General features: G+C 38.7%; 1 protein-coding gene across 1 annotated transcript; it reads left to right on the top strand.

Annotated features, from left to right (window-relative positions):
* Positions 1-7,372: 7,372 nt before the first annotated feature.
* On the top strand, positions 7,373-19,756 carry CCT4 (chaperonin containing TCP1 subunit 4). The gene is made up of 14 exons (XM_040224009.1): positions 7,373-7,697; positions 10,116-10,168; positions 10,624-10,713; positions 11,634-11,742; positions 12,344-12,486; positions 13,521-13,642; positions 13,987-14,119; positions 15,075-15,214; positions 16,432-16,528; positions 16,611-16,721; positions 16,815-16,945; positions 17,116-17,350; positions 19,198-19,311; positions 19,541-19,756. The coding sequence occupies exons 1-14, from the start codon at positions 7,553-7,555 to the stop codon at positions 19,553-19,555; spliced, it is 1,638 nt and encodes a 545-aa protein (XP_040079943.1). The 5' UTR covers positions 7,373-7,552; the 3' UTR covers positions 19,556-19,756.
* The last annotated feature ends 7,500 nt before the right edge of the window (positions 19,757-27,256 follow it).

Genomic DNA, 27,256 nt, shown 5'->3' with positions numbered 1-27,256 from the left:
TGTAGATCATTTGTCCTAATGAGTTTCTCATAATCTAGATTTTATTGACTATACCCACATGGTATCAGTTTTTAAAAATATTTTTTCCTGTCCTTGTGTGTCCTACAAATCTGTAAATTTGTAGTTACATCTAGGAATTTGATTAGACTCAGATTCAGCTTGTCTCATTTTCTGCCAGGAAGTATCTAGTGTCTGCTGCCTATCAAAGTGCTATGCCCCACCACCACACTTCCTGCTGCTGCTGCTGCTAAGTCACTTCAGTCGTGTCCGACTCTGTGTGACCCCAGAGACGGCAGCCCACCAGGCTCCCCGTCCCTGGGATTCTCCAGGCAAGAACACTGGAGTGAGTTGCCATTTCCTTCTCCAATGCATGAAAGTGAAAAGTGAAAGTAAAGTCGCTCAGTCGTGTCCGACTCTTCTCGACCCCATGGCTCCTCCGTCCATGGGATACTTTCTAGACCTCCAAAATAAGAGTCATCTATTCTATACACAAATCTGCAACTTTTATGGCTCTGGAGAATGCTATACTAATTAAATATTAGTTCATCTCTGTTTCTAGATAGACTAGCTGGTTACTTGTTTACTTACAATAGATCACAGAACTTCTAAGTTTGCTAGCACCCGCCTTTGGCTTTGGGCATGTATTATTGCTTAATCCTAGGGAAAAAAAAAAATTCTGATATCAATTGTTACAGAAAAAATATGTAATTATAACTTGAAATCTTTCAGATAATTAAGGCAAGTATCACACCTATGGAGACTGTCCCCAAAAGCCAACAACAGCATCTTCCAAATTCTGCTTTGTTACTTCTGGCTAACTGGTCTACTTCTCATGCTGATAAAAATAGTACAGTTTACTAAGGTTTAGAAGCCACTGTATTCAACCTTCCTACTTTATAGATGAGGAATGTAAGACCCAGAGAACTTAAATGACTGCCCCAAGATTACCCACCTAGTCCAGAAAAACATCTACTTCTGCTCTATTGACTATGCCAAAGTCTTGACTGTGTGGATCACAAAAAATTGTGGAAAATTCTGAAAGAGATGGGAATACCAGACCACCTGACCTGCCTCCTGAGAAATCTGTATGTAGGTCAAGAAGGAACAGTTATAACTGGACATGGAACAATAGACTGGTTCCAAATTGGGAAAGGAGTACGTCAAAGCTGTATCTTGTCACCCTGCTTATTTAACTTGTATGCAGAGTACATCATCAGAAACACTGGGTTGGATGAAGCAGAAGCTGGAATCAAGATTGCTGAGAGAAATATCAATAACCTCAGATACACAGATGACACCACCCTTATGGCAGAAAGTAAAGAAGAACTAAAGAGCCTCTTGATGAAAGTGAAAGAGGAGAGTGAAAAAGTTGGCTTAAAACTCAGCATTCAGAAAACTAAGATCTGGCATCTGGTCCCATCACTTCATGGCAAATAGGGAAACAGGGGAAACAGTGGCTAACTTTATTTTGGGGGGCTCCAAAATCACTGCCATGGAGAAGGAAATGGCAACCGACTCCAGTATTCTTGCCTGGAGAATCCCAAGGACAGAGAAGCCTAGTGGGCTGCTGTCTATGGGGCTGCACAGAGTAGAACACGACTGAAGCGACTTAGCAGCAGCAAAATCACTGCAGATAGTAACTGTAGCCATGAAATTAAAAATATGCTTGCTCCTTGGAAGAAAAGCTATGACCAACTTAGATAACATATTCAAAAGCAGAGCATAATCTTGCCAACAAAGGTCCATCTAGTCAAAGCTATGGTTTTTCCAGTAGTCATATGTGGATAAGAGAGTCAGAATATAAAGAAAACTGAGTGCCAAAAAATTGATGTTTTTGAACTGTGGTATTGAAGAATACTTTCAAGAGTCCCTTGGACTGCAAGGAGATCAAACCAGTCACTTCTAAAGGAAATCAGTCCTGAATATTCATTGGAAGGACTGATGCAGAAGCTGAAATTCCAATACTTTGGCCACCTAATTCGAAGAATGGATTCATTGGAAAAGACCCTGATGCTGGGAAAGACTGAAGGCAGGAGGAGAAGGGGATGACAGAGGATGAGATGATTGGATGGCATCTCCAACTGGATGGACATGAGTTTGAGCATGCTCCAGGAGTTGGTGATGGAAAGGGAAGCCTGGCATGTTGCAGTCCATGGGGTCGCAGAGTCGGATACTACTGAGTGACTGAACTGAACTGATATAGCAGAAATGGAACTCAAGCCAGAATTTTGAGCTCCCAACTTAATGCTATTTCTATCATCCTCATCATACTTGTTTGCATCATACTACACTAGTTGTTTTAACAAATAATCATAGCACATTTGAGGCTGCTGCTGCTGCTGCTAAGTCGCTTCAGTCGTGTCCAACTCTGTGTGACCCCATAGACGGCAGCCCACCAGGCTCCCCCATCCTTGGGATTCTCCAGGCAAGAATACTGGAGTGGGTTGCCATTTCCTTCTCCAATGCATGAAAGCAAAAAGCGAAAGTGAAGTCACTCTGTCGTGTCAGACTCTTAGCGACCCCATAGACTGCAGCCTACCAGGTTCTTCCGTCCATGAGATTTTCCAGGCAAGAACACTGGAGCGGGTTGCCATTGCCTTCTCCAATGTTTGAGGCTACACTGACATAATCTGATCCTTTGAAGAGATATCAACCCTAGACTTATAGATCATGGAACACCTAAGAAGCTTCATCTTCTAGGGCCTGTGTCCTGAGTGAGAGTAAAAGCTCCTAAGGATCAGAGGATTAAGAACTACGAAAAATTATCACTGAATCTATTTCAGGCAACCATCATTTTGTGGATGCTAAGAAATTATTTGTGAACAAATATTGAAAGAACTTCACCTGCATAAGCCTCCAATCTAAAATACAGAAGTAAAAAAAGCCCAGCATTGTAGCTTATGACCTCTGAAGTTGCTCTATTGAAATACTGCTTCCATTGATTTACCCTGAGATTCAGGTCTCTTTGTGCTTCATTCCCTTGTCTCCTACCAAAAAAAGATAAAGGGACTTACTTCATAGGATTCTTGAAAGTATTACATGAGATGAAATGTGTACAGAGTTTAGCATTGCAACTAGCACATTAGCACATAACTGAGCTAATAACTGATTGTTACTAAAATGTTCAGGCTCCCAAAGAGTCAGTGGCTATGTTATGCAGGAGAAGCTACTGTAAAACAAGGGCACTGTACTAACTGCACAGGCAGTCCTGACTTGGCAGGCAATCACAGGTCCAACATTTTTAAGATTCTTTGGTATTTAACCAGTTGTGTATTTAAATCTCTAACTGCTACCTAGTATCAATCAATATAGAACAATCAATTCCAACATCTAAATAGAAAAGCAGTCACAAGGCAACAAAAGTGAAAAAAAAAAAAAAACCACAAAACACTAAATGGGACTTAAGCTTTTGTACCTGACTGCCTGGTGGTACAGTGGATAAGAATTCACCTGCCAGTGCTGGAGATATGGGTTCAATCTCTGATCCTGGAAGATGCCACAGTCCAAGGAGCAACTAAGCCCATGTGTCACAATTTCTGAGCCCAGGCCCTAGAGCCAGCAAGTACCTACTAAGCCTGGGTGTTACAACTACTGAACCCCGTGTGCCTAGAGCCTGTGCTTCACAACAAAAAAGCCACTGCAGTTAGATTTCCACACACCGCAAGAAAGAGTATCCCCTGCTCTCTGGAACTAGAGAAAGCACATGCACAGCAACGAAGATCAAATGCAACCAAAAAAAATTAAAATTAAAAAAATTTTTAAATTAATTTTAAAAAAGCTTTTGCACCACAAAGGAAATCGACAATCTACTGAATGGGAGAAAATATTTGGAAATTATATGATCAATATGGGTTAATATTCAAAATATATAAACAGCTCGTACAACTCAGTATTTTTTTTAAAAAAGGAACCCAACTAAAAAATGGGCAGAAGACCTGACTGGACATTCTTTCAAAAAAGACATACAAATGATCAACAAGCACAAGAAAAGATGTTCAATATCGTAGGGGCCTCCTGGTGTCTCAGATGGTAAAGAATCTGCTTGCAATGCAGGAAACCTGGGTTCAATCCCTGGGTCAGAAAGATCCCCTGAAGAAGGAAACAGCAACCCACTCCAGTATTCTTGTCTAGAGAATTCCACGAGGAGCCTGGCAGACTACAGTCCATGGGATCACAAAGAGTCGGACACTACTGAGTGACTAATTATCAGAGAAAGACACACTAATCATCAGAGATATGCCAACCAAAACCACAACGAGCTATCACCCCATACCTGTCAGAATGCTAGCAGCAAAAGGAACACAAATAACAAACATTGGCAAAAATATTGGTGAGAAGGTAAACTGGTGTAGCCACTGTCAAAAACAGCATGGAAGATTCTCAAAAAATGAAAAAATAGAACTACCGTATGAGCCAGCAATTCCATTCCTCAGTATATATCTGAAAAAACGGAAAACACTAACTCCAAAAGATATATGCACCCCAATGTTTATAGTAGCATTATTTACAACAGTCAAGATATGGAAGCAACCTAAGTGTCCATTAACAGATAAATGGATTAAGAAAAGGTGGTATATATACACAATGGAATCCTACTCAGCCACAGGAAGAATGAAATTCCCCCATTTGCAACAATATGGATGGATCCGGAGAATATCATGCTAAGTGAAATTAGTCAGAGAAAGATAAATACTATATGTTATCACTTATATGAGGGACTCTATAAAAATAAAACCGGTTAATGAATATAATAAAACAGAAACAGACTCATAAATATAGGAGGGGGAAAAAGAAAAAAAAAACTAGTGGTTACCAGTGCAGAGAGGGAAAGGGGCTGGGAAGAGAGGCAAGACAGGGTGCTGTTGTTCAGTCACTCAGTTGGGTTCGACTCTTTGTAAACCCCATGGACTACAGCACGCCAGGCTTCCCTGTCCATCACCAACTCCCAGAGCTTGCTCAAATTCAGGTCCATCCAGTCGGTGATGTCATCCAACCATCTTGTCCTTTGTGTCCTCTTCTCCTGCCTTCAATCTTTAAGGGATTTAAAAAGCTACACGGATTATGTTGTACATACACTGAAGAATAGCAAGGAGAGATGAGAAAGCCTTCCTCAGCGATCAATTCAAAGAATCAGAGGAAAACAATAGACTGGGAAAGACTAGAGATCTCTTCAAGAAAATTAGAGATACCAAGGGAACATTTCATGCAAAGATGGCCACAATAAAGGACAGAAACAGTATGGAACTAACAGAAGCAGAAGATATAAAGAAGAGGTGGCAAAAATACACAAAAGAACTACACACAAAAAAAAATCTTCATGATCCAGATAACCACTATGTTGTGATCACTCACCTAGAGCCAGACATTCTGGAATGCGACGTCAAATGGGCCTTAGGAAGCATCACTACAAACAAAGCTAGTGGAGGTGATGAAATTCCAGCTGAGCTATTTCAAATCCTAAAAGATGATGCTGTGAAAGTGCTGCACTAAATATACCAGCAAATTTGGAAAACTCAGCAATGGCCACAGGACTGGAAAAAGTCAGTTTTCATTCCAATCCCAAAGAAGGGCAATGCCAAAGAATGCTCAAACTACTGCACACTTTCACTCATCTCACATGCTAGTAAAGTAATGCTCAAAATTCTCCAAGCCAGGCTTCAGCAGCACATGAACTGTGAACTTCCAGATGTTCAAGATGGATTAACAGGCAGAAGAACCAGAGATCAAATTTCCAACATCCGTTGGTTCATTGAAAAAGCAAGAGAGTTCCAGAAAAACTTCTGCTTTATTGATTACACCAAAGCCTTTGACTGTGTGGATCACAACAAACTGTGGAAAATTCTGAAAGAGATGGGAATAGGAGACCACCTGACCTACCTCTTGAGAAATCTGTATGCAGGTCAAGTAGCAACAGTTAGAACTGGACATGGTACAATAGACTGGTTTCGGAAAAGAGTATGTCAAGGCTGTGTATCATCACCCTTATTTTACTTATGTGCAGAGTGCATTATGTGAAATGCTGGACTGGCTGAAGCACAAGCTGGAATCAAGATTGCCAGTGAAATATCAATAACCTCAGATACGCAGATGACACCACACTTATGGCAGAAAGCAAAGAACTAAAGAGCCTCTTGATGAAAGTGAAAGAGGAGAGTGAAAATGGTGGCTTAAAACTCAACATTCAGAAAGCTAAGATGATGGCATCTGGTCCTATCACTTCATGGCAAATAGACAGGGAAACAATGGAAAGTGACAAAATTTTATTTTGGGGGGGGCTCCGAAAATCACTGTAGATGGTGACTGCATTCATCAAATTAAAAGATGCTTGTTTCTTGGAAGAAAAGAAAGTGAAGGCACTCAGTCATGTCCGACTCTTTGCGATCCCATGGACTGTAGTCTACCAGGCTTCTCTGTCCATGGGATTTTCCAGGCAAGAGTACTCGAGAGGGTTGCCATTTCCTTCTCCTGGGGATCTTCCTGACCCAGGGATCGAACCCGGGTCTCTTGCATTGCAGGCAGGTGCTTTACCCTCTGAGCCACCAGAGAGCCAACCTCAACAACACATTAAAAAGTAGAGACATTACTTTGCCAACAAAGGTCCCTTGCTTCAAAACTATGGTTTTCCCAGTAGTCATGTATGGATATGAGAGTTGGAGTATAAAGAAAACTGAGCGCCGAAGAACTGATGCTTGTGAACTGTGGTGTTGACAAAGACTCTCGCGAGTCCCTTGGACTCCCTGATGCCGGGAAAGACTGAAGACGGAAGATGGGGACGACAGAAGACGAGATGGTTGGATGGCATCACTGACTCAATGGGACTGAGTTTGAGTAAACTCCGGGAATTACTGGTGATGGACAGGGAAGCCTGGCGTGCTGCAGTCCATGGGGTCCCAAAGTGTCGAACACAACTGAGCGACTGAACTGAACTGCCAAATCTCTTTTCCGATTCGCTTTCAAAACGAATAAAACTGAATAAAATACAGGTCTGTGCTCAGTCGTGTCCGACTCTGCGACCCCATGGACTGTAACCCACGAAGCTCCTGTTCCATGGATTTTCTCCAGGTAAGAATAGTCGATTGGGTCGCCATTTCCTTTTCCAAAAATACAATTCTACCGCCGGCAAAAACCCCACCCACCCGGGAGTGACACTTCCAACTGCAGTTAACAGAGGGGTCCTCAGGCCCGACGAGGGGTTAGTGGGGAGATGAGGTGTCCCGACACCAGCCTACAATCGCAGGTGGGCCTTTCTGCCTCCCCCGAGCTCGCTCAGCGCGCCCCCGGCTCAAAGGACCCCGGCCCAAGAGCCCCAGCCAGCCCCCAGCTCCTCGGAGCTGGCCCCCTCACCCGGCGCGCGGCGGGCAGTCTATGACGTCACGGCAGCGCCGCGCCTCCAAGAAGGACCCCTTTCCCGGCTCCTCCTCCTCCTCTCAGCGCCGGCGCCGCTTTCTGGAAGGTTCGTGAAGGCGGTGGGCGCTTACGGTTGGTCCCTGGTCAGCCGCAATCCGTGTCCATCCGTCCTTCCCAAGTTCACGCAGACCCATCCAAGGTTGCCATGCCCGAGAACGTAGCACCCCGGACCGGGCCGCCCGCCGGGGCTGTCGGGGCTGTCGGGGCTGCCGGCGGCCGCGGGAAGAGCGCCTATCAGGACCGCGATAAGCCGGCCCAGATCCGCTTCAGCAACATCTCCGCAGCCAAAGGTATCGCTCCCCGGCTTGAGCCGCGGCCCTCCGGGCCTGACTGTGCACTCTCACCCCCAGCCTTCGGTGGGCTGTTCGTTCAGATGATCCGCTTTGGGCCTCATAGAATAAGCTCAGTGCAGGGTTCCTCCTTCCTGTTCGCCGTTATTCCCTACCCGGAGTATGGAAGCCCTTGGACTGGCCCCATTCTGCGTCTCAGACGCCTATAATTTTCCGTCCCGGGGCGTGCTGCTTTCATAGTTAAGAAAGCAGCCGGGGCCCTCATGCAGCGGTCTACTGGTAGAATGTTTGCATAATACTTTTCAGTCTTTTTGTTTTTATTAAAATACGGAAATACTTTTCTGGGTCAGCTGTTGAATTCGGGTAAACTCTCCGCGCCTTAAATTGGGGCGGGGTCCATTGTACTGGGGGTATGAAAGAGACCGACCCACCTTGTTTGAGAGTAATTATGAGGCTGCGTTGAGCTTTGATGTCCTCTGCACGTACAGCCAGCAAATGAAGAAGAGTTTGGCTTTTGGTGGAATTTAAGAAGTCCTGGGTTTCGTTTAGTTACGTTACTTCGTGGCTTTGTGACCTTTAACCAAGGTTTTCTTCCCTATAAAATTGAGGATGGAAAAGTTCGCTTAAAAGTTGTGAGGATTAAGAGACGTCGCGTTGAATTAGAAGAGTCTAGAAGAAAAAGTGAGAACAGAGGCTTAGAGTTCTTGCCCGTTATGTGTTTGAGTACAGGGAGTATTTCATTTGGGTTAGAGCATCAGGTGCCTGAAGAAATGAGAGGTGAGATCGGAAAGGTAGAGTGGGGCCACAAGGTGTCCTTTGTTGTTGTTCTGGAAAGGGTTTAACACGACTCCCGCAGCTACAGATTGTTTTTCAGTATAATGAAATAATAGCTACCTTGAAGGGTTGCTGTAAGGCTTAAATAAGAAAGCATCTGAGGAGCCAGGTGTGTATATATGTATACATAGAGTACAGCCTTACAGATATGTGAGGTTATCTGTCCAGGGGACTGAGGGTATGGTGCTGCTACTGCTGGGAAAAACCAGGTACACTGAAGGAAGGATGGTGGAAGAAGAGAGACTAGGTTCTGGTTCAGGCTTAAATGAGTTGAGGATGTCAGAATGACTAAATGGTAAATTTAGGAGTCGTTTGAAAGTTCAAGAGTCTTTACCCGGAAATGAACGTTGTTTGGTAGTTATCTAGAGACCGTAATTGAAGCTTAGATTTATTTCATTAGAAACAAGGTGTTAGGTAGTTTCTGGTGCCATGTTGGGGGGCCGGAAAAGCTATAGAATATGATAGATTTTCAACAAACAAGGTAACAGGATGGGATGTTTACTTTGGCAAATTTGGAAACATCCCTGCACAGAGAATTGAAATTGGACAAGAGAGAAATGCATATAGGAAGAAAAGGCCACTTACTTGTAAACCTGACCCTTACATCTTAAGTGAGGAGAGCTCCTGGAACAAAAGGGGACTACTAGACTGTCCAAGTCAGACAGAACCCTACAGACTGGTGGGGGAAAGCTGTTGCCAGATGCATCTTTAGTGTAATTCATGGAGCCAGTTTTCTCTTTGGTTGACGATGTCAAAACAGCACACACACACAAATCGTTGTGGTGGTTCTGGTACTATTCAGCACAAGTCATTTAACAGATACTACTGTGTACTACATAGTATGTTAAACTTCGGACACTTGAGGAGGTGATCAGCAAAAATTTTATTTTTTGAATAGTGTGCCTTTCTAGAGGCTTCTTGTAGATGACTGTAAGGGTGTTCTTAAAGTGAATTGGTCTGCTTGTAGAATCGTTGCCTTGTAGGTCCACTAAAATCACCTGAAAGAGTGATTAATGATGGCTGAATAATTAGGAAATGCAGCCCCCAATTACGAAATAATTAAGTAGAATATAATTTTTTAAGCTATACCAAATATTTTCTTATAATCTTTTTAAGATTATGTATTGTTAACACAACCCACTGAAAGCATTATTTTAGTTGTGAAATATACAAAAGCAAATAGGGCTGTAGAATGTGCTGGGAGATCTAACTTGTCCTGTTATTGCTGTTTGTTTTGTTTCAGAGAACGGGGAAGGCAATGCAGTTCTCATTCAGAGCACATGACTTAAGTTATATTGATATTTATAGGATTAGGTGACTTCAAAATGTATTCTACCATATGTGCAGGGTACAAATGCTACATATAGTGACTTTAGCAACAAGAAGTGAAGTGTCATACAATTAAAGGAGTAAAATAATTATTTCTGTGTTCAGTAGATTTTTAGGTATAGAATTTTCTTTAGCAAACACAGTGAATTGTTATGCACCATATTCTAATAAGGACAAAATGATTATTTGTGGGTAGAAGAAATGCTTTGCTCTTTAAAGAGTCTTGGTTTCTTTTTCTTTTTTCCCTATTTACAGCTGTTGCTGATGCTATTAGAACAAGCCTCGGACCAAAAGGAATGGATAAAATGGTAAAAGGCTCATTCATTACTTATTTAGTACTACTGTGCCTACTGCAAGCTCTCTATAGAGGGTTAAGATGTGCTGTTTAAAAAGTAAAGTGTTAGAAAGGCTTTGAGAGTTCAGAAAGGGACAGATTACTTTGAGGTGAACGGAACCTAGTTATAATTCATACTTTATGATGATTCTTCATAATGTCTTTTGTATCCCTTTTTTAGTGTCTTAGTTCCTTCACTTTTAAGTAGGAAAAAACCCAGGTATTTCACTTGTAAACTGGGACTATCACTGCATGTTCTTACTCGTTACACCAGGGTAAAGGAAAACAATTTGAAATTAAGCATTAGGCAAACATAAGTTCTGTACAGGAAGTATTAAAATTAGTAGAGCTTTTAGGGTTTCACATTAATACTGGATAAAGAAACAACTTTTTTTGAAATAACCACCTTTAAAAAACTATACTTTGCAGATTCAAGATGGAAAAGGGGATGTGACCATTACAAATGATGGTGCCACCATTCTGAAACAAATGCAGGTGTTACATCCAGCAGCCAGAATGGTAAGTGTAATTTTTAGGTGAGAGTTTTTTGGGTTTCTTTAAGTGTATTATTTGATATTCGGTAAACAGTTAAATTTGTTTTATTTGATCACATGGTAAGTTTAAACATGGTGAAAGTTTTTCTTTTTTATGCTAATCAGGCATATTTTTAGGATATGTTGTATGCCTAGCATTATGTTCTTCGTTGAAAATCATAATAAAACATGATTCTCCTTTTCCACAGCAACGTGCCACACATATAAGGAAGAGAGAAAAAAATGTACTGTTAAAAAAAAATTTGTACTAATTATTAGTTCAGTGGGTGTTAGCTGAAAGTAGAATTTTTTGTTTGCAGAATAAATCTTGTGTTTAAACTTTCCCTGATATTTATTTTTAAAAACCATTTTTAATTCAACTACAAATCATAATGGTGATTCTAGTGTCAAGTGAGGAGTCAAAATATCAGCAAAAAGAAATTCCTTAGAAATTCCTGTTTAAAAAATCCCTTTTGATTAGGTAAAGGTAACTGAAAATTAGTCAGCTTATGCTTCATGCAGGGTCAGTTTAGATAAACTTGGCCAAGGATTTCAAACTAATAATCTCCTCTCATCTGAATCCTGCACTTCATAGTTTCTGAATCTGTAGAGTGCCCCTAGTTCTTTTAAGTAATGGGAAGAAGAAACAACCCGTAGTCTGAACTATAAATCATAATATGGCCTCTTATAAAGTGTGTAAATAGAATTTTGCATGCCACAAATATATAGGTCATCATTTTTAAATCAAACCAAAGTGAACAAAAAATCAGAAGAAAAGTATATTGACTCTTACAGTGCTGATAATCAAAATCTATAAGTGAACATGATGTGAATGTCACTGACGTTGTTATTGGGCTCTCATGAACCAGTTCTTACTGAGCAACTTGACATGTTCTGTTCACCCAGCTGGTGGAGCTGTCCAAGGCTCAGGATATAGAAGCAGGAGATGGCACCACATCAGTGGTCATTATTGCTGGCTCTCTCTTGGATTCCTGTACCAAGCTTCTTCAGAAAGGTGGGTAGGACATAAGACATGCTTTATTACTGAATAAAGGCAAAAGTTATTAAGTAATATGAGATTAACAATTTAATTTGAAACAGCTAATTTTGCTATGTTTATCATGTATTAAAAATTTTTTTTTTCTTTTTTTTGCTTCTGAGTCTCCCCCCACCCCACCCCACCCCTGGCTTTCCTGCTTTTGTTTTGAATGGAACTTCATAAAATTTTGCTTTTAAAAAATGACTGGTTGGTGGTGTTACTAAACAGGCTCTAGATGAGAACTGTGATTTAGGAGAGAAAGTAAGGATTCTTGTTTTGGTACATACTGCCTAAATGTGGTTGTGATTCCTCAGTCACTTACTATTATGTAGATTTATAGAATCTTTGTAAAGTAAAAAATGGTTTTAATCTTAAGTATCACATAATATGTAATTTATCTATTTAAAATTAAATAGAAATAAATTATTAGACATTAGCAGTTAAAGTTATTCGAACCATTAAGAATAATTTAAAATTTGACTGCGTTGATGTTGTAATGAGCAAAGAAATTTTAAGTCATGTCAAGTAAGAAGTTTATCTGTTATTATTAAATTAACTACCCTTTCACAAATGACAGGGATTCATCCCACCATCATTTCTGAGTCATTCCAGAAGGCTTTGGAAAAGGGCATCGAAATCTTGACTGACATGTCTCGACCTGTGGAACTGAGTGACAGAGAAACTTTGTTAAATAGTGCGGCCACTTCATTGAACTCAAAGGTGAGACAAGCACAATGCGATCATTGTAAAAGTACAGTTAAGTTCATCAGGAACTGCAGTTCTTAATTCTGTGGTTTTTGATGCTGTATAGTTCATAAATATTAACTCTCAAGAGTGGGTAACTAATTTGCGTAACTGAATTAGTTCAAGTAAAATTAACTAACGTCAAGGCTTTTAGGTAAGTTGATTTTACAGACGGAAAAAGAAAGTGAAGTTAAATAACTTATCCAAGATCCACTAATGAGAGGCAGAGATGAGACCTAAACCCCAGATAGGGCTGCCCATCATGGTCCATCTCTTAACCATGTTGCTATTTTTTTTTTATCAAATATAAAGCATTAATGTTATTTTCAGTTTTTCATCAGTGTTATTTAAATGTTAAGGGGAAATCTAGATCGTAGTAGTGATATTAAGTAGTAGTGTTGATAAATGTCCTCAGAACTAATTTAGACAGAATATCATAATGGTTATAAGCATTGGTCATAGAGCCTAGACTGCTTGGGTTCAGTGCCAGCTGCACTTAATTAAGCTATATGTTTTAGATTTTTCATTGCAAGATTGAGTATATGAATGTAAAGTGTTAAAGCTACTGCATGACATAGAATTCATGCTCAATATGTTCTAACCATTACCTATTTTTATCAGCCCCTCAGCAATAGGGGTGCACATATATAACATCTGATCATAAATTCAGTTTAAATATAAAACCTTGGCATAAAATTGTTCTTTTGGATTTCCTGTTGAATTACTAGTAATCTAGTCAGTCCTGATTATTATTAATAAAAGAGGAATGCAAATGTATATTTTTATTGGTGACAGTCAGACTTGAGTGGAAAAGATAGTTTATATGTAATGTTTTCTCACATGTACTCCATGTGTGTGCTAAATCACCTCAGTTGTGTCTGACCCTTTATGTTCTCCACCCCACTCAAAAAAGTAATTGAGATTACTTCTTGAATATCTTTATCATTAAAGAACTGGGACTTTCTCTGTTAACATTTTATGACACTAACTTTTTTTCTTTTTAATACTAGGTTGTGTCTCAGTATTCAAGTCTCCTTTCTCCAATGAGTGTAGATGCAGTGATGAAAGTGATTGACCCAGCCACAGCTACTAGTGTAGATCTTAGAGATATTAAAATAGTTAAGAAGCTTGGGTAAGCATCTCTAATTATAATTTTAATAAAAATTAATTTTCAAAATAAACATAAGCTGTTTCAAAAATAGTTAAATGAAAAATGTAGATGAAAGTCATGTAAGTTTAGTTGTTTTGTTTTCATGACAGCTGATATTAATGTGGAAATTTGAAGAGTTAGTTTATATTCCCTGGTGAAGGCAGAGCAGTGGTGTGATCAGAGAGGTTCAGGAATGGGCCATTAATTAATATGAGTGAGGTTGAAGCACATTTTATCAGACTGATGATTTTTAATCTGTTTTCAGTCTGTTAAACTTGGAGATTTCCCTCCCCTCTTAACTGTCTCTTCATTTTCTTTTTTCTTAGTGGGACAATTGATGACTGTGAGTTGGTGGAAGGTCTGGTTCTTACTCAAAAGGTAGCAAATTCTGGCATAACCAGAGTTGAAAAGGCTAAGATTGGGCTTATTCAGTTCTGCTTATCTGCTCCCAAAACAGATGTAAGTAAAACCAAATGAAATTATTCCTTAGGTGTTTGACTTCCTAATAACAAAGATCTTTGCTGATTGTTATAAAAATAGAAAATGCTGATATTAATACTAGTGATAGAAAGCAAGGATTTAAAAAATAATCATTAAAATCAAGACAAAAGTATAAAATATTAGGTGCCACATGTGATGGATTTAATTCATTTGGCTGTTTATTGAAATTGAGCATTGACTTCCCAAAAGAAGACAAATAATCATAAGGATATATATAAAACAGTAAAGCTAGGCTTTGTGAAAGTGGTGGTGTAAGAGGGATTTCCATATTCTTTGTCTTTATGTTTGCATAGTAGAACTTTAAACCAGCTTATTGTTTTTATTCCAAAAAGGTGATTTTTTAATTTAACATATTAAATCTGTTAGTGATAAGTACCATTCCCTAAAGGAGTGGCTGATCTTTGTCACCTGATTCAGGTTTGCTCTCATTTCATATTGTATTAGCATATAGATTTCCTGTTGAGTCGTTTGTTTCCCAAATTTTAACCCATATAAAAATCAGTGTTCTTTTATAGGTCTTAAACATAATAGTACTTGTCTTTAGTAATTGCTTTCAGCATATCAGTATTTTTTAACCATAGAGTAAAAGGGATGCAATGGAAGTTATTTCAGTAACATGTAAATTTTTATGAGGAGAATTGACGTATCCATGAAATAGGATGATCATTTTTACCTTCAATGATTTCCAAAACATTGTAAAAAAATACCAGTAAGGTGTATAGATAAAAGTAAAAAACCTAAGTTACATTTCATTTATATTCACTTTTCTAGACTTTTTCTGTGTGTATGTAATCTCTAGGTTGGTGTGATTTTCATTGGATTTATATTGTACATAATATTTTCATTAAAATTCTCATTTTTTGCTTAAGAACTCTTAAAATCCAAATTATTAATATGTTCTTTTTCTGAACAGATGGACAATCAAATAGTGGTTTCTGACTATGTTCAAATGGATCGAGTGCTAAGAGAAGAGAGAGCTTATATTCTAAATTTAGTGAAGCAAATTAAAAAAACAGGATGTAATGTTCTTCTCATACAGAAGTCTATTCTAAGGTATGGGGCATTTTATTTTGATCACCTCTTAACAATAATTGATTTTGGATGCCTTCTAGCTGTTTTTAGGAAGCATTAGTGGTGTGTTAAACCACTAGAAATCTGGAACAGATTTGCATTTTAGGGCATTGTAGTATTCTGGTAAATTATCTAAAATGAGTTCCTTTCTTGTTATGATAATTTAAGTGTGGGATATATCTCCTTCTTGACGAAGATCCTTACTATCAAGTAAAAAGGTACCTAATATAGCTAAAATTTTAGAGGTATTTATTTAAAGTGAAGTCGCTCAGTCGTGTCCAACTCTTTGCGACCCCATGGACTATAGCCTACCGGGTTCCTCCGTCCGTGGGATTTTCCAGGCAAGAATACTGGAGTGGGTTGCCATTTCCTTTTCCAGGAGATCTTCCCAACCCTGAGATTGAACCTTGGTCTCCCGCATTGTAGGCAGATGCTTTACCATCTGAGCCACCAGGGAAGTTCTTTATTTAAAGGGTCATGCAGTAGTTTGTCTTGAAATTTTAGGAGTTCTTTTGGGGGGGGATCCTGGATAGTCCACGGATTGGGGGAATGCTAGATAGTCCACGGATTGAAAGAATTCTCCAAAGTTTGAACTGATGCCTTCTGGAAGAAACTGATGTTTCAGTGTTTTCTTCTAATAGGTAGACACATTCTCATGTATTCTATATAAGTATTGTGGATCTCTTGATATAGACACCTTCTTGAAGAGTTGGAATACCTGGTTCTAAATTCAAGTTACATAATAGCTAGTAACTTCTAGTAAATTGCTTTCAAAACTCAGTTTACTTATCTGTAAAACAAGGATACTAATATCTACCCTTCAGTATCAGGGTTTTTGGGGTGCTGGAGTCATTCAGATAGTTTGTGTAAACATGTAAATTTGTGGGATCTTAAACATAATTTAGCATGATACTTAATTCTAAATTCATGAAGTATTAATTGTTAACTATCAAGAATGATGACAGTTACTTTTGTGTGTTTTACAAGTGTCCTTGGGGTACATTTTAAATATTATCCTTTAGAAATCTTATTTAAGAATTTTGAATTCATAAACTTGGTCAAGCTATTTAAAGCATCTTTCACAAATAAAGTAATTGGCCATTTAAACAATAGTAAAATTATGGAAAACCCTAAGGAGTTAAATAGCAAAATTTCTGTTCTAAACCAGTATTGACGTAATCACTGTTTCTGTATTTTAGAGATGCTCTTAGTGATCTTGCATTACATTTCCTGAACAAAATGAAGATTATGGTGGTAAAGGATATTGAAAGAGAAGACATTGAATTCATTTGTAAGGTAAAATATTCTTAATATCTGTATATGTGAAAATGTTCACTAGTCAGACGTCTGAGTTTGTGAATGTGACTGTTATTCCCAGACGATTGGAACCAAACCAGTTGCTCATGTTGACCAGTTCACTGCTGACATGCTGGGATCTGCTGAGTTAGCTGAGGAAGTCAGCTTAAATGGTTCTGGCAAACTGATCAAGGTAACTATTAAAATTACGTTTCTCTTTGCTTGGGATTTGGGGTTTTTTTTTTAATCCTTCAGATAACCTAATTCTGGATTTTGTTTACTAAAGATTACAGGTTGTGCGAGCCCTGGAAAAACAGTTACAATTGTTGTTTGTGGTTCTAACAAATTGGTGATTGAAGAAGCTGAGCGCTCCATCCATGATGCTCTCTGTGTTATTCGCTGTTTAGTGAAGAAGAGGTAATATTACTAAGTAACGTTTTGATCATTAAAACTTCCATATTCTGATTATTAAGATTTTAGATTTTAAAATTTTTAGTATTATTAAAACTTTAAAGAGTATTAAGCTTTTAAATAAATTATTATTTCTATTGGATAAAATAAACTAAAAATACACTTGTAAATTTCAGAGCTCTTATTGCAGGAGGTGGTGCTCCAGAAATAGAGTTGGCCCTACGGTTAACTGAATACTCACGAACATTGAGTGGTATGGAATCCTACTGCATTCGTGCTTTTGCAGATGCTATGGAAGTCATTCCATCTACACTAGCTGAAAACGCTGGCCTGAATCCCATTTCTACTGTAACAGAACTAAGAAACCGGCATGCCCAGGGAGAAAAAACTACAGGCATTAATGTCCGAAAGGTAGTAAATTAAACTTCTGTTACTGCAGAAAATGCTGATTAATATAAAATACTAAAAGCTTCATAACTGTCTGTGGAATGAAAGGCTTTCTAATTAAAAATAGAGTAACCTTCAATTTGGATACAAAACCTGCAGGTTAGTTAATGTATGCTAATGAGTGAAAATGAAGATGATGCCTTAAGTGAGAAATAGTATTTTGTTCATTAACCCTGCCATTTTATGATTGTACAACTTTAAATCTGTGTTTCCGTTTTCTTGGTTGTAAAAACAGGGATTATTATAGTTCCTTCATAGGCTGGTGAGGATTAAATGAATTACTAAATAGAAAGTAAAAGTGAAGTTGCTCAGTGTTGTCCAACTTTTTTCGACCCCATGGACTGTAGCCTACCACTCTTCTCTGTCCATGGGATTTTCTAGGCAAGAGTACTGGAGTGGGTTGCCATTTCCCTACCCAGATGATCTTCCCAACCCAGGGATCGAACCTGAGTCTCGCATTGTAGGCAGACGCTTTACCATCTGAGCCACCAGGGAAATCACTAAACAGAAAGTTCTTAACAAAGATGCCTGGTGTATAGTTAACCATTGCTGCTGTGGTGAGCACCAGCCTGGTGCAGTTACATAGGGTAAACACATAGAACAGTACTGATTTCTCCTGTTGTATTATTACTGTCTCCTTTTATTGAGAAGACAGTTAACATGTAAGGGGAAAAAATGGACACTACAAGGTGATTTTTTTTTTTTTTTAATTGTAGAAGCAGGTAGATCGAGGGCACTGGTTAGGGAAAGTTTTAGGAAGCTGCAACTTTGGTTTGGTAGGGGATAAAAAAGTTTCAGATGGGGAAGCAGTGATTTACAGGTAAGAGGGACCAAAAAAGTTAATTCATTTTGTCTGGAGCAGAGGTGATGTGTTGATCATATAATGGACTTTAAGATTGGAAAGACTGGATAAAAGCTAGAATGAAGAGTCTCTTGAGTTGTTGATGAATGGGTAGGGTGGCTGGGTGTTTGTTTTTTAATTCCAGTAGTTGGGAGTTTTTGTTTTTTGTGTGTGTTTGTTTAAACCAGGAGACTAAGGTGATGGAAAGAGTATTTTAAGGAGGGAAGAATGGAGACAGGATTGCCTATTAAGACCATCAGCAGTAATCCTAGGATAAAGGTGAGGAAATAGTGGCAGTAAGAATCTAAAAGTAGAAAGTGAGAATGATATAAAGTACCAGGTAGACTAGATTTGGCCAAATTCAGAATTAGGAATCAGATGATTTAGAATTTTATACCTTTTTTCTTTAATTGAGATAGTTGATTTAGAGTGTTAGTTTTGAGGGCTTCCCTGGAGGCTCAGTGGTAAAGAATCTGCCTGCCAATGCAGGAGACTTGGGTTGTGGAAAACCTTCCCTGGGTTGGGAAGATCCCCTGATGAAGGGAATGACCACCCACTCCAGCATTCTTGCTCGGAGAATCCCATGGACAGAGAAGCCTGACAGGCTACAGTCCATGGGGTCACGAAGAGTCAGACAAGACTGAGCAACTCAACAAATTTTCAGGTATATAGCAAAAAAAAAATCTTAAAAATTTAATAACTATATCATCTATTTAATTTTTGCCAGGAATTTTACAATAAAAAATACAAGGAATTGTTTTGGAGTTCAGATTGGGAGAGTACAGCATTAATTCAGTTTTTCCAGATTTCAGTTGAAAAACAGCCTATAACATAGGGAAATGCTTAGTAGAGTATTTGACTCTAGACTACAGGAAAACTAAGTTTGAAAGGCTTTGAGGTTTACTGGTAACAGTGTAGTTGGTACTGTGTATCATTATAAATTCTAAAAGCAACTTGTACTGGTTTGCAGGGTGGTATTTCCAACATATTGGAGGAACTGGTTGTCCAGCCTCTCTTGGTTTCAGTCAGTGCACTGACTCTAGCAACTGAAACTGTCCGGAGCATTCTGAAAATTGATGATGTGGTAAGTATATACAGGTGGTAAATTTCTTACAAGGGCAGAAAGGCATATTTTTTGAGGAGTTGGGGTGGGAGCAATAAATGTTGTTAGTTTGCTAGTCATCAGGGTGAAAACAGTTCATACTTCTAGTATTTTCTCACCTATAAAAATAGGGAAGTTGGGATAACCACCTTAAACATCTTCCATCCTTAAAATTGTGTCCTTACAGGTTTTGAAATTTTTCTCTTTTCAGGTAAACACTCGGTAATCTGGTTAACACCGCCTGACTGGCACCATCGCAGCCACTAATGGTGCAGCTGGAGTGGAAGCGCACCTTGGCATTCCTTGTTGTTTGGAAGATTGTTTCTTCTATGAATTTCTGGGCCTGGTCTTCCAGTTGGCATTTGCTTGAAATTGTATTGACACAGTTTAATGAAAATATTAAATACATGGTTTCAAAAAGCAGGTTCATTTATTGCTCTATACTCTGCATTATTCTCACTCTCTCCCAAACTCTGTTATTTCTGATTCACTTGAGAAATCTGTGAGGAGAGAAAAAAGGAGTTAACATTTGCCTGTTAAATTCTTACGGACTTAATGCTGGGTACTTTTAAGTTTTGTGTTAACTTGTGGTGGTGGTTGTTTTTCTCTTTTTTGGCTGTGTGGCATGTGGGATCTTACTTCCCTGACCAGGGATCAAACCCACACTCCCTGCATGGGCAGCAAAGAATCTTAAGCACTGTACTGCCAGGGAAGTCTCCAGTTTTGTGTTTATTGATAGAAGTATTGAGAAGGAAAAAATGGCCCAATATGCTCATCACCCAGATAAACCCCCATTTTCAGTAATATATATGCTGTTTGAAAAGTTAACAGTGTACAGAAAGAGTGAAAAATGAAAGTCTTTCTCATTCTTATCTCTTTTTCTAAGAACCACTGTTGTTAATTGGGATTCCTTCTAAAAATAAAAATATGCATATATATGTAGCAAATTTTGTTTGTATAAGTCTTTTGTCAGTGGTTTAAAACACCTTAATCTTGCACCAAGAGTACTGTAAAACTTAACTAGTTCTGTCCTTGTTTCAGTCACCATCTAGTCAACTTTGCACACATTCTTTATATAGCTTAGTGGTCTTTTTTTAACTTGCTAAGCACTCCTTTATAAATGCTTTCATGGCTTTTAATTGCCTTTGGATAAAGGCCAGACCGTTAAGGTGGATCACAAATTGAGCCTTACATAATCCATGATTACTTTCACCATCTTTTATGTTACATATAAAGAGTACTATGAAAGCAGTGGATGGAGGGACTCCTAAAGGTTTTAGAGAACTTCAGCCAATCAGTATGAAGTTCCTTTGTATCTGACAACTCCAATAGTTAATTAAAATGACTAATCTGGTAAGTGATAAATTCAGATAAGTCTTTGGATAGTCTGGAATTTAATAATTCAGTAATTATTTCTGCTTTTTAATGGGTATTAAAATACTTTAGCCAGAATTATTCATATTGGAACTTTTAAGAGTTATTCAGCACCCTTATGTGTGTCTGTGTCTTAGGCTATACCTGTGTATTTAAATACGTTTAAAAATTTATAAAAGGAATGCTAACGACAAATGTTAGTCATTAAGTTTGATGTAAATTAAGCCACTATTTAGGGTTTGATTGGGTTTTACAAGTTTATAAAATTTATAAAGTTAATGTTTTGGGGAGCAGTGGTGGTTTGTCACTGAAAGGCCAAATGACAAAACTCAAAAATAGTGGTCTGATAGTTAAATCTAAAGCAATAAAAGGAAAATTATCCTGTTAACATATTTAAGGTACGCTTTTAAATAGGAAGGATGACTATCCTAATGAGACAAAGGTTTTGCATACTTTTTTCCTCTTGAGTACTATTTATTTTTTCACTCTCATTTTCTTTATTTTTTTGGCCACACCCCATGGCTTGTGGGATCTTAATTGCTGGACCAGGGTAGTCAGGCCCATATAGCAGTGAAATTGCTGAGTCCTAACCACTTGACAGCCAGGGAATTCCCACCCTAGCTTTTCATTAAGTTCACAGAACAGTATGAACACCCTGTACCCTCCAACTATTGACATTTTGCCATAGAAGTCAGTTCTATAATATGTATCCTTAAAAATCTTGATATGCAAAATTGTGCAATAGAAACCACAGGGCTTAGAGGAGAAATGTGAAGGGCCTGTTGGAGCTAATGTCATTGCAAAGTAGTAGAAGGAGGGTTATATGAAACCTAGGTTGCAACACTGGATGTGTTGAGTTTGGCTTATAAAGGTTAATATCAGTTTTTTTGAGGTGTGTGTGAAGTTGTGTGTGTCATGGGGCAGTTTGATTCAAATGGATGCACTTTTGTATATTCACATTTTTCTTGAAATCAGGTAAATGTGAAACATGGATGTTGCGTAAGTTGTTCACTTCCCACTTTAAAATTTCTTGTGTTTTGATGGTTTCGACTATAATGTATCTTAGGTGTGGATCCTTTTTAAGTTTATTGAGCTTTTTAAAGGTACAGATTAATAGTTTTTCCATCAATATTGCTGAATTAAGATAGGGAACAAAGGTTCAGATACACTGAGTGGCTAGAAGTTGTAGAACAGAGTACTAGAAGACAAAGCTTTACAGAACTAATTCCCAGAGATGTGTAGAGGTGTAGTCGAGTCTTTGGCTGAGTATTTCTGTGTACGGTAAAACTACATAGAGTTCACAGAAAAGCCAGTGAAAAGTAGTAGGCTGTATTTACAGTGGCCTTGAAATAGTTTAAATTCTTACTAGATTGGAGAAACCTTGTATTGTAATAGGGAATGCGTAGAGCCTTCAGAAGAGTACAGCCTTAATAGCAAGACTGAATTAGCCATAAAGACCACTCTGGACTCTTCCAGACACAGGATTTCTCTAAAGGGATCAAACGAGTCCCAAGCAACATAATCTGTATCTGACCAAAACTTAAAATTCTTAAAGGATTTAATAACAAAATTCACAGTGTTTGGCATTCAACAAAAAAATAAGTAGTGTGAATGGATACAGAAGATGTATTATATATAAAATCGGATACTACTTGACCATATGCTAAGTGAAATAAGGGACAAATACTGTACGATATCACTTATTTGTGGCATACAACAAACTAGTGAGTATCACAAAAAATTTAGAATAATGGTTACCAGTGGTGAGAGAAGGAAGGAGGGCAATATAGGGTGGGTAAGAGATATAAATTATTAGGCATAAAGTAGATACATTGTATAACATGAATATAGCCAATATTTTATAATTATGGACTGTAACCTTTAAAAATTGTGAATCACTGTATTGTACACAGGTATCATTGGATAGCGACTGCACCAGTTTTTTAAAGGACATCAAAATATGAAAAATCAGTCATGCAAGTAAAAGCACAATAGAGAGTACAGAGTGACAGTGAAAGACTGAAGGGTTTTTTACTTAAAAAAAGGCCAAGAATGCCCACTCTTCCACCCCTATTCAACATAGTACTTGAAGTTCTAGCCAGGGCAGTTAGGCAAGAAGAATTAGAGGCATGCAAATTGGAAAGGAAGAAGTAAAATTGCCTTTGCAGATACAATCTTAGATGTAAAAACTCCCAAAGACTCAACACACAAGCTGTTGTGATGAATGAATGAATTCAGCAAAGTAACAATACAAAACAAATCATTTGCAGTTTTATACATGAACTGAACAATATGGAAAAAAATTAGAATTCCATTCATTATAGCATCAAAAAATAAATACTTAGAAATTAACCAAGAAGGTGAAAGATTTGCTCAGTGAAAACTACAAAACACTGTTGAAGACAAATGGAAACATTGTACATTTATGGATTCAAAAACTATTGTTAAAGTGTCAATATATCCAAAGTGATCCATATAATCCCTTATCAAAATACCAATGGCTTTTTTTCAAAGAGCTAGAACAAATAACCCTAACATTTTGTATGGAACTACAAAAGATGTCCAAAGCACTGTTTAGAAGAATAAAGCTGGAGGTTTTATGCACCCTGATTCCAAGCTATATTATAAGCTACAGTAATCAAAACAGTGTGGCACTGGCATGAAGATGCACATTTAGACCAATGGAATAGAAGACAGAGCCCAGAAATAAACCCTCATCAGTTCAGTCGCTCAGTCGTGTCCGACTCTGCAACCCCATGAATCGCAGCACGCCAGGCCTCCCTGTCTACCACCAACTCCCGGAGTTCACCCAAAATCAGGTCCATCGAGTCGGTGATGCCATCCAGCCATCTCATCCCTGTCGTCCCCTCTCCTCCTGCCCCCAATCCCTCCCAGCATCAGGGTCTTTTCCAAAGAGTCAACTCTTTGCATGAGGTGGCCAAAGTACTGGAGTTTCAGCCTCAGCATCAGTCCTTCCAATGAACACCCAGGACTGGTCTTTAGGATGGACTGGTTGGATCTTGCAGTCCAAGCGACTTGCAAGAGTCTTCAGCACCACAGTTCAAAAGCATTACACATATCGTCAAATGAGTTTTGACAACAGAGCCAAGGCCACTCAATGTGGAAAGTTCAGTCTTAAGCAAATAGAGCTGGGAAAACTGGATATCTACATGCAAAAGAATGATATGAGACCCTTACTTAACACCACAGACAAAAATTATCTGTAAATGGATCAAAGACCTAAATTAAGACCTAAAATAATAACACTCTTAGAAGAAAATACAGAACAAAAGCTTCACAACATTAGATTTGGCAATCACTTCTTAGACTTCACATAAAAGACACAGATAACAAAAGAAAAAGACAAACTGGGCTTCATGATATTTTAAAATTCTGTGCATCAAAGACACTATCAACAGAGTCAAAAGCAACCCACAGAAAGGGAGAAAATAACTACAAATCCCATATCTGATAAGGGATTACTACCTAGAATACAAGTCAGACACCACTGAGTGGCTAACACCTTCACTTTTCCAATTTTTTCACCTAGAATGTCTAGAAAGAACTACCGAAACTCAACAAAGCAACACAATTTAAAAATGTGCAAAGAACTTGAATAGACATTTCTCCTAAGAAGATATATAAATGTCCAATAAGCACATGAAAAGATGCTCAACAGCACTAATCATTAGGGAAATGCACATCAAAACTACAAGATAACACCTCCTACCCTTGACTATGCCAAAGCCTTTGACTGTGTGGATCACAATAAACTGTGGAAAATTCTGAAAGAGATGGGAATACCAGACCACCTGACCTGCCTCTTGAGAAATCTGTATGCAGGTCAGGAAGCAACAGTTAGAACTGGACATGGAACAACAGACTGCTTCCAAATAGGAAAAGGAGTATGTCAAGGCTGTATATTGTCACCCTGCTTATTTAACTTCTATGCAGAGTACATCATGAGAAACGCTAGACTGGAAGAAGCACAAGCTGGAATCAAGATTGCCGGGAGAAATATCAATAAACTCAGATATGCAGATGACACCACCCTTATGGCAGAAAGTGAAGAGGAACTAAAAAGCCTCTTGATGAAAGTGAAAGAGGAGAATGAAAATGTTGGCTTAAAGCTCAACATTCAGAAAACGAAGATCATGGCATCTGGTCCCATCACTTCATGGGAAATAGATGGGTAAACAGTGGAAACAGTGTCAGACTTTATTTTGGGGGGCTCCACAGTCACTGCAGATGGTGACTGCAGCCATGAAATTAAAAGATGCTTACTCCTTGGAAGAAAAGTTATGACCAACCTAGATAGCATATTGAAAAGTAGAGACATTACTTTGCCAACAAAGATCCGTCTAGTCAAGGCTCTGGTTTTTCCTGTGGTCATGTATGGATGTGAGAGTTGGACTGTGAAGAAGGCTGAGCGCCGAAGAATTGATGCTTTTGAACTGTGGAGTTGGAGAAGACTCCTGAGAGTCCCTTGGACTGCAAGGAGTTCCAACCAGTCCATTCTGAAGGAGATCGGCCCTGGGTGTTCTTTGGAGGGAATGATGCTAAAGCTGAAACTCCAGTACTTTGGCCACCTCATGTTGACCCATTGGAAAAGACTCTGATGCTGGGAGGGATTGGGGGCAGGAGGAGAAGGGGACAACAGAAGATGAGATGGCTGGATGGTATCACCGACTCGATGGACGTGAGTCTGAGTGAACTCCAGGAGTTGGTGATGGACAGGGAGGCCTGGCGTGCTGTGATTCATGGGGTTGCAAAGAATCGGACAGGGTGGAGTGACTTTCACTTTCCCATAGACATGTGTTCTCTGTATGTAATTGTGCTCTTCAAATCATCTACACCCCTCCATATATACATAACTGTATCAAAGACATATCCAGGAGTATTCATAGCTGCCTTATTCACAATGGCAAATGTGGCAGCCATCTAACTTAGCTGCTTAGATCTCCCTTAAAGACATGCTCTGCTGTGAGGACTGCAAGTCAGTTGACACACTGCAGTGTACAAGAGCCTGTCAGTACTGCCTTGACAGAGCTGATTGTAGAAATTTCAGGATATTTTCAAACTGGTTGTTAAACATAGCCATTCTTAAAAATTGTTTTGCTAAATTATAATTAAATAAATTACATTCAAAACAAAGATAATTTCTCAAAACTCTTCACTTCCTCTTCTGTTACTACATTTTCTTATACCTATGCTCTCGAGACTGTTACTCTTTATCTGTGTGGTGGAAAAACTTTGTAATGGTGTCCCGTTGGGCATCTTTCCCCAAGTTCATGTTTAGTGATGTGACACTGGTAACTTGAAACTGGCCCTTGTAGTGGTCGGGGGACACCATGGAAATCAGCCTGTGCTACAAGTTGGACTTTAAAGCTTAAAGCAATAAAGACAATGTTATTAATGCAGAAAAAACTTAGTGTGTGGTATCTAAAGCTGTCACATTGTGAATAGCACAAAAATTTAAGGAAAATTCTTCTAGTGTTAGAAACGTATTCTAGCAAGGAAGTTGCTCACAACATTAGCAAACAAGTGAAATTCTAATGTACATGTTGGTTGTTTCACTTTCATTTTAGTCATTAATACAAACAAAAATATCAACCAGCATTTATCAATCAGTTGTAACCATAGGTTGGCTATAGATATAAGAGTTCAGCAAAAACCAGTGAAAGTATTCTGGAAGAATCAATTGTAAGGGATTTACAGTAAAAAGTATGTATTATTTATAACTTGTGTGCTACAAGTCCTTATATTACTAAAATTTATAAGCATAATCACACATTTTCTCCTAGAGAGACCGTCATCAACCATTTACCAGCATACCACTGGCTAACAAACAGGCTGCAACCACAGCACTTTAGGATTTTCCCAAGTATACCATCTGAGGCCTTGCTTTTCAAAGAGTGCCAGCGAATGATGAGATTGCAGGACTGGTAGTGTTTGGCCATGTCTGCTCTATGTGCAGTCTTTGTGTTGGAGTTCTCTTTTTAACCAGTCTGAGAATTTTTCAGGCCTTCACTGTAGTTTCAGCCTCCTCCTACACAATTATTCTCCTTTCCCTCTCTCTTATCTAAGATGTCAGAATATATCTTGTCCTGAAAACATTCCTATTCCTTTCATCTTTCACAGAAACTTCCCCCAATAACTCTCTTTCACTTCTAACTCCTTCTTTGTGTCATCTTCCTGAAGGATTCAAACTGACAGCAAACAAATAGTAAATAAATGGAAACAACAGGCAAGTGGATAAACTTAAGAAAGTAATACAGACAATGTTATTGGTGCAGGTTGGGATTCCTCTGGGGCTCAGCAGTAAAGAGTTCACCTGCAATGCAGGAGATGCAGGAGTGAAGGGTTCAGTCCTTGGATGGGGAAGATCCCCTGCAGGAGGGCATGGCTACCCACTCCAGTATTTTTGCCTGGAGAATCCCATGGACAGAGGAGCCTGGTAGGCTACAGTCCATGGGGTGGCAAAGAGTTGGACACAACTGAAGTGACTGAGTACAGCACAATGGTGCTGATTAAATGTAAGAGTATATCTTGT

The sequence above is a fragment of the Oryx dammah genome, unplaced genomic scaffold (genome assembly GCF_014754425.2).
Source record: "Oryx dammah isolate SB20612 unplaced genomic scaffold, SCBI_Odam_1.1 HiC_scaffold_25, whole genome shotgun sequence".
Taxonomy (NCBI): Eukaryota; Metazoa; Chordata; class Mammalia; order Artiodactyla; family Bovidae; genus Oryx; species Oryx dammah.
Note: the sequence above shows the minus strand (reverse complement) of the source record. Positions and strands in the feature narration are given on the sequence as shown.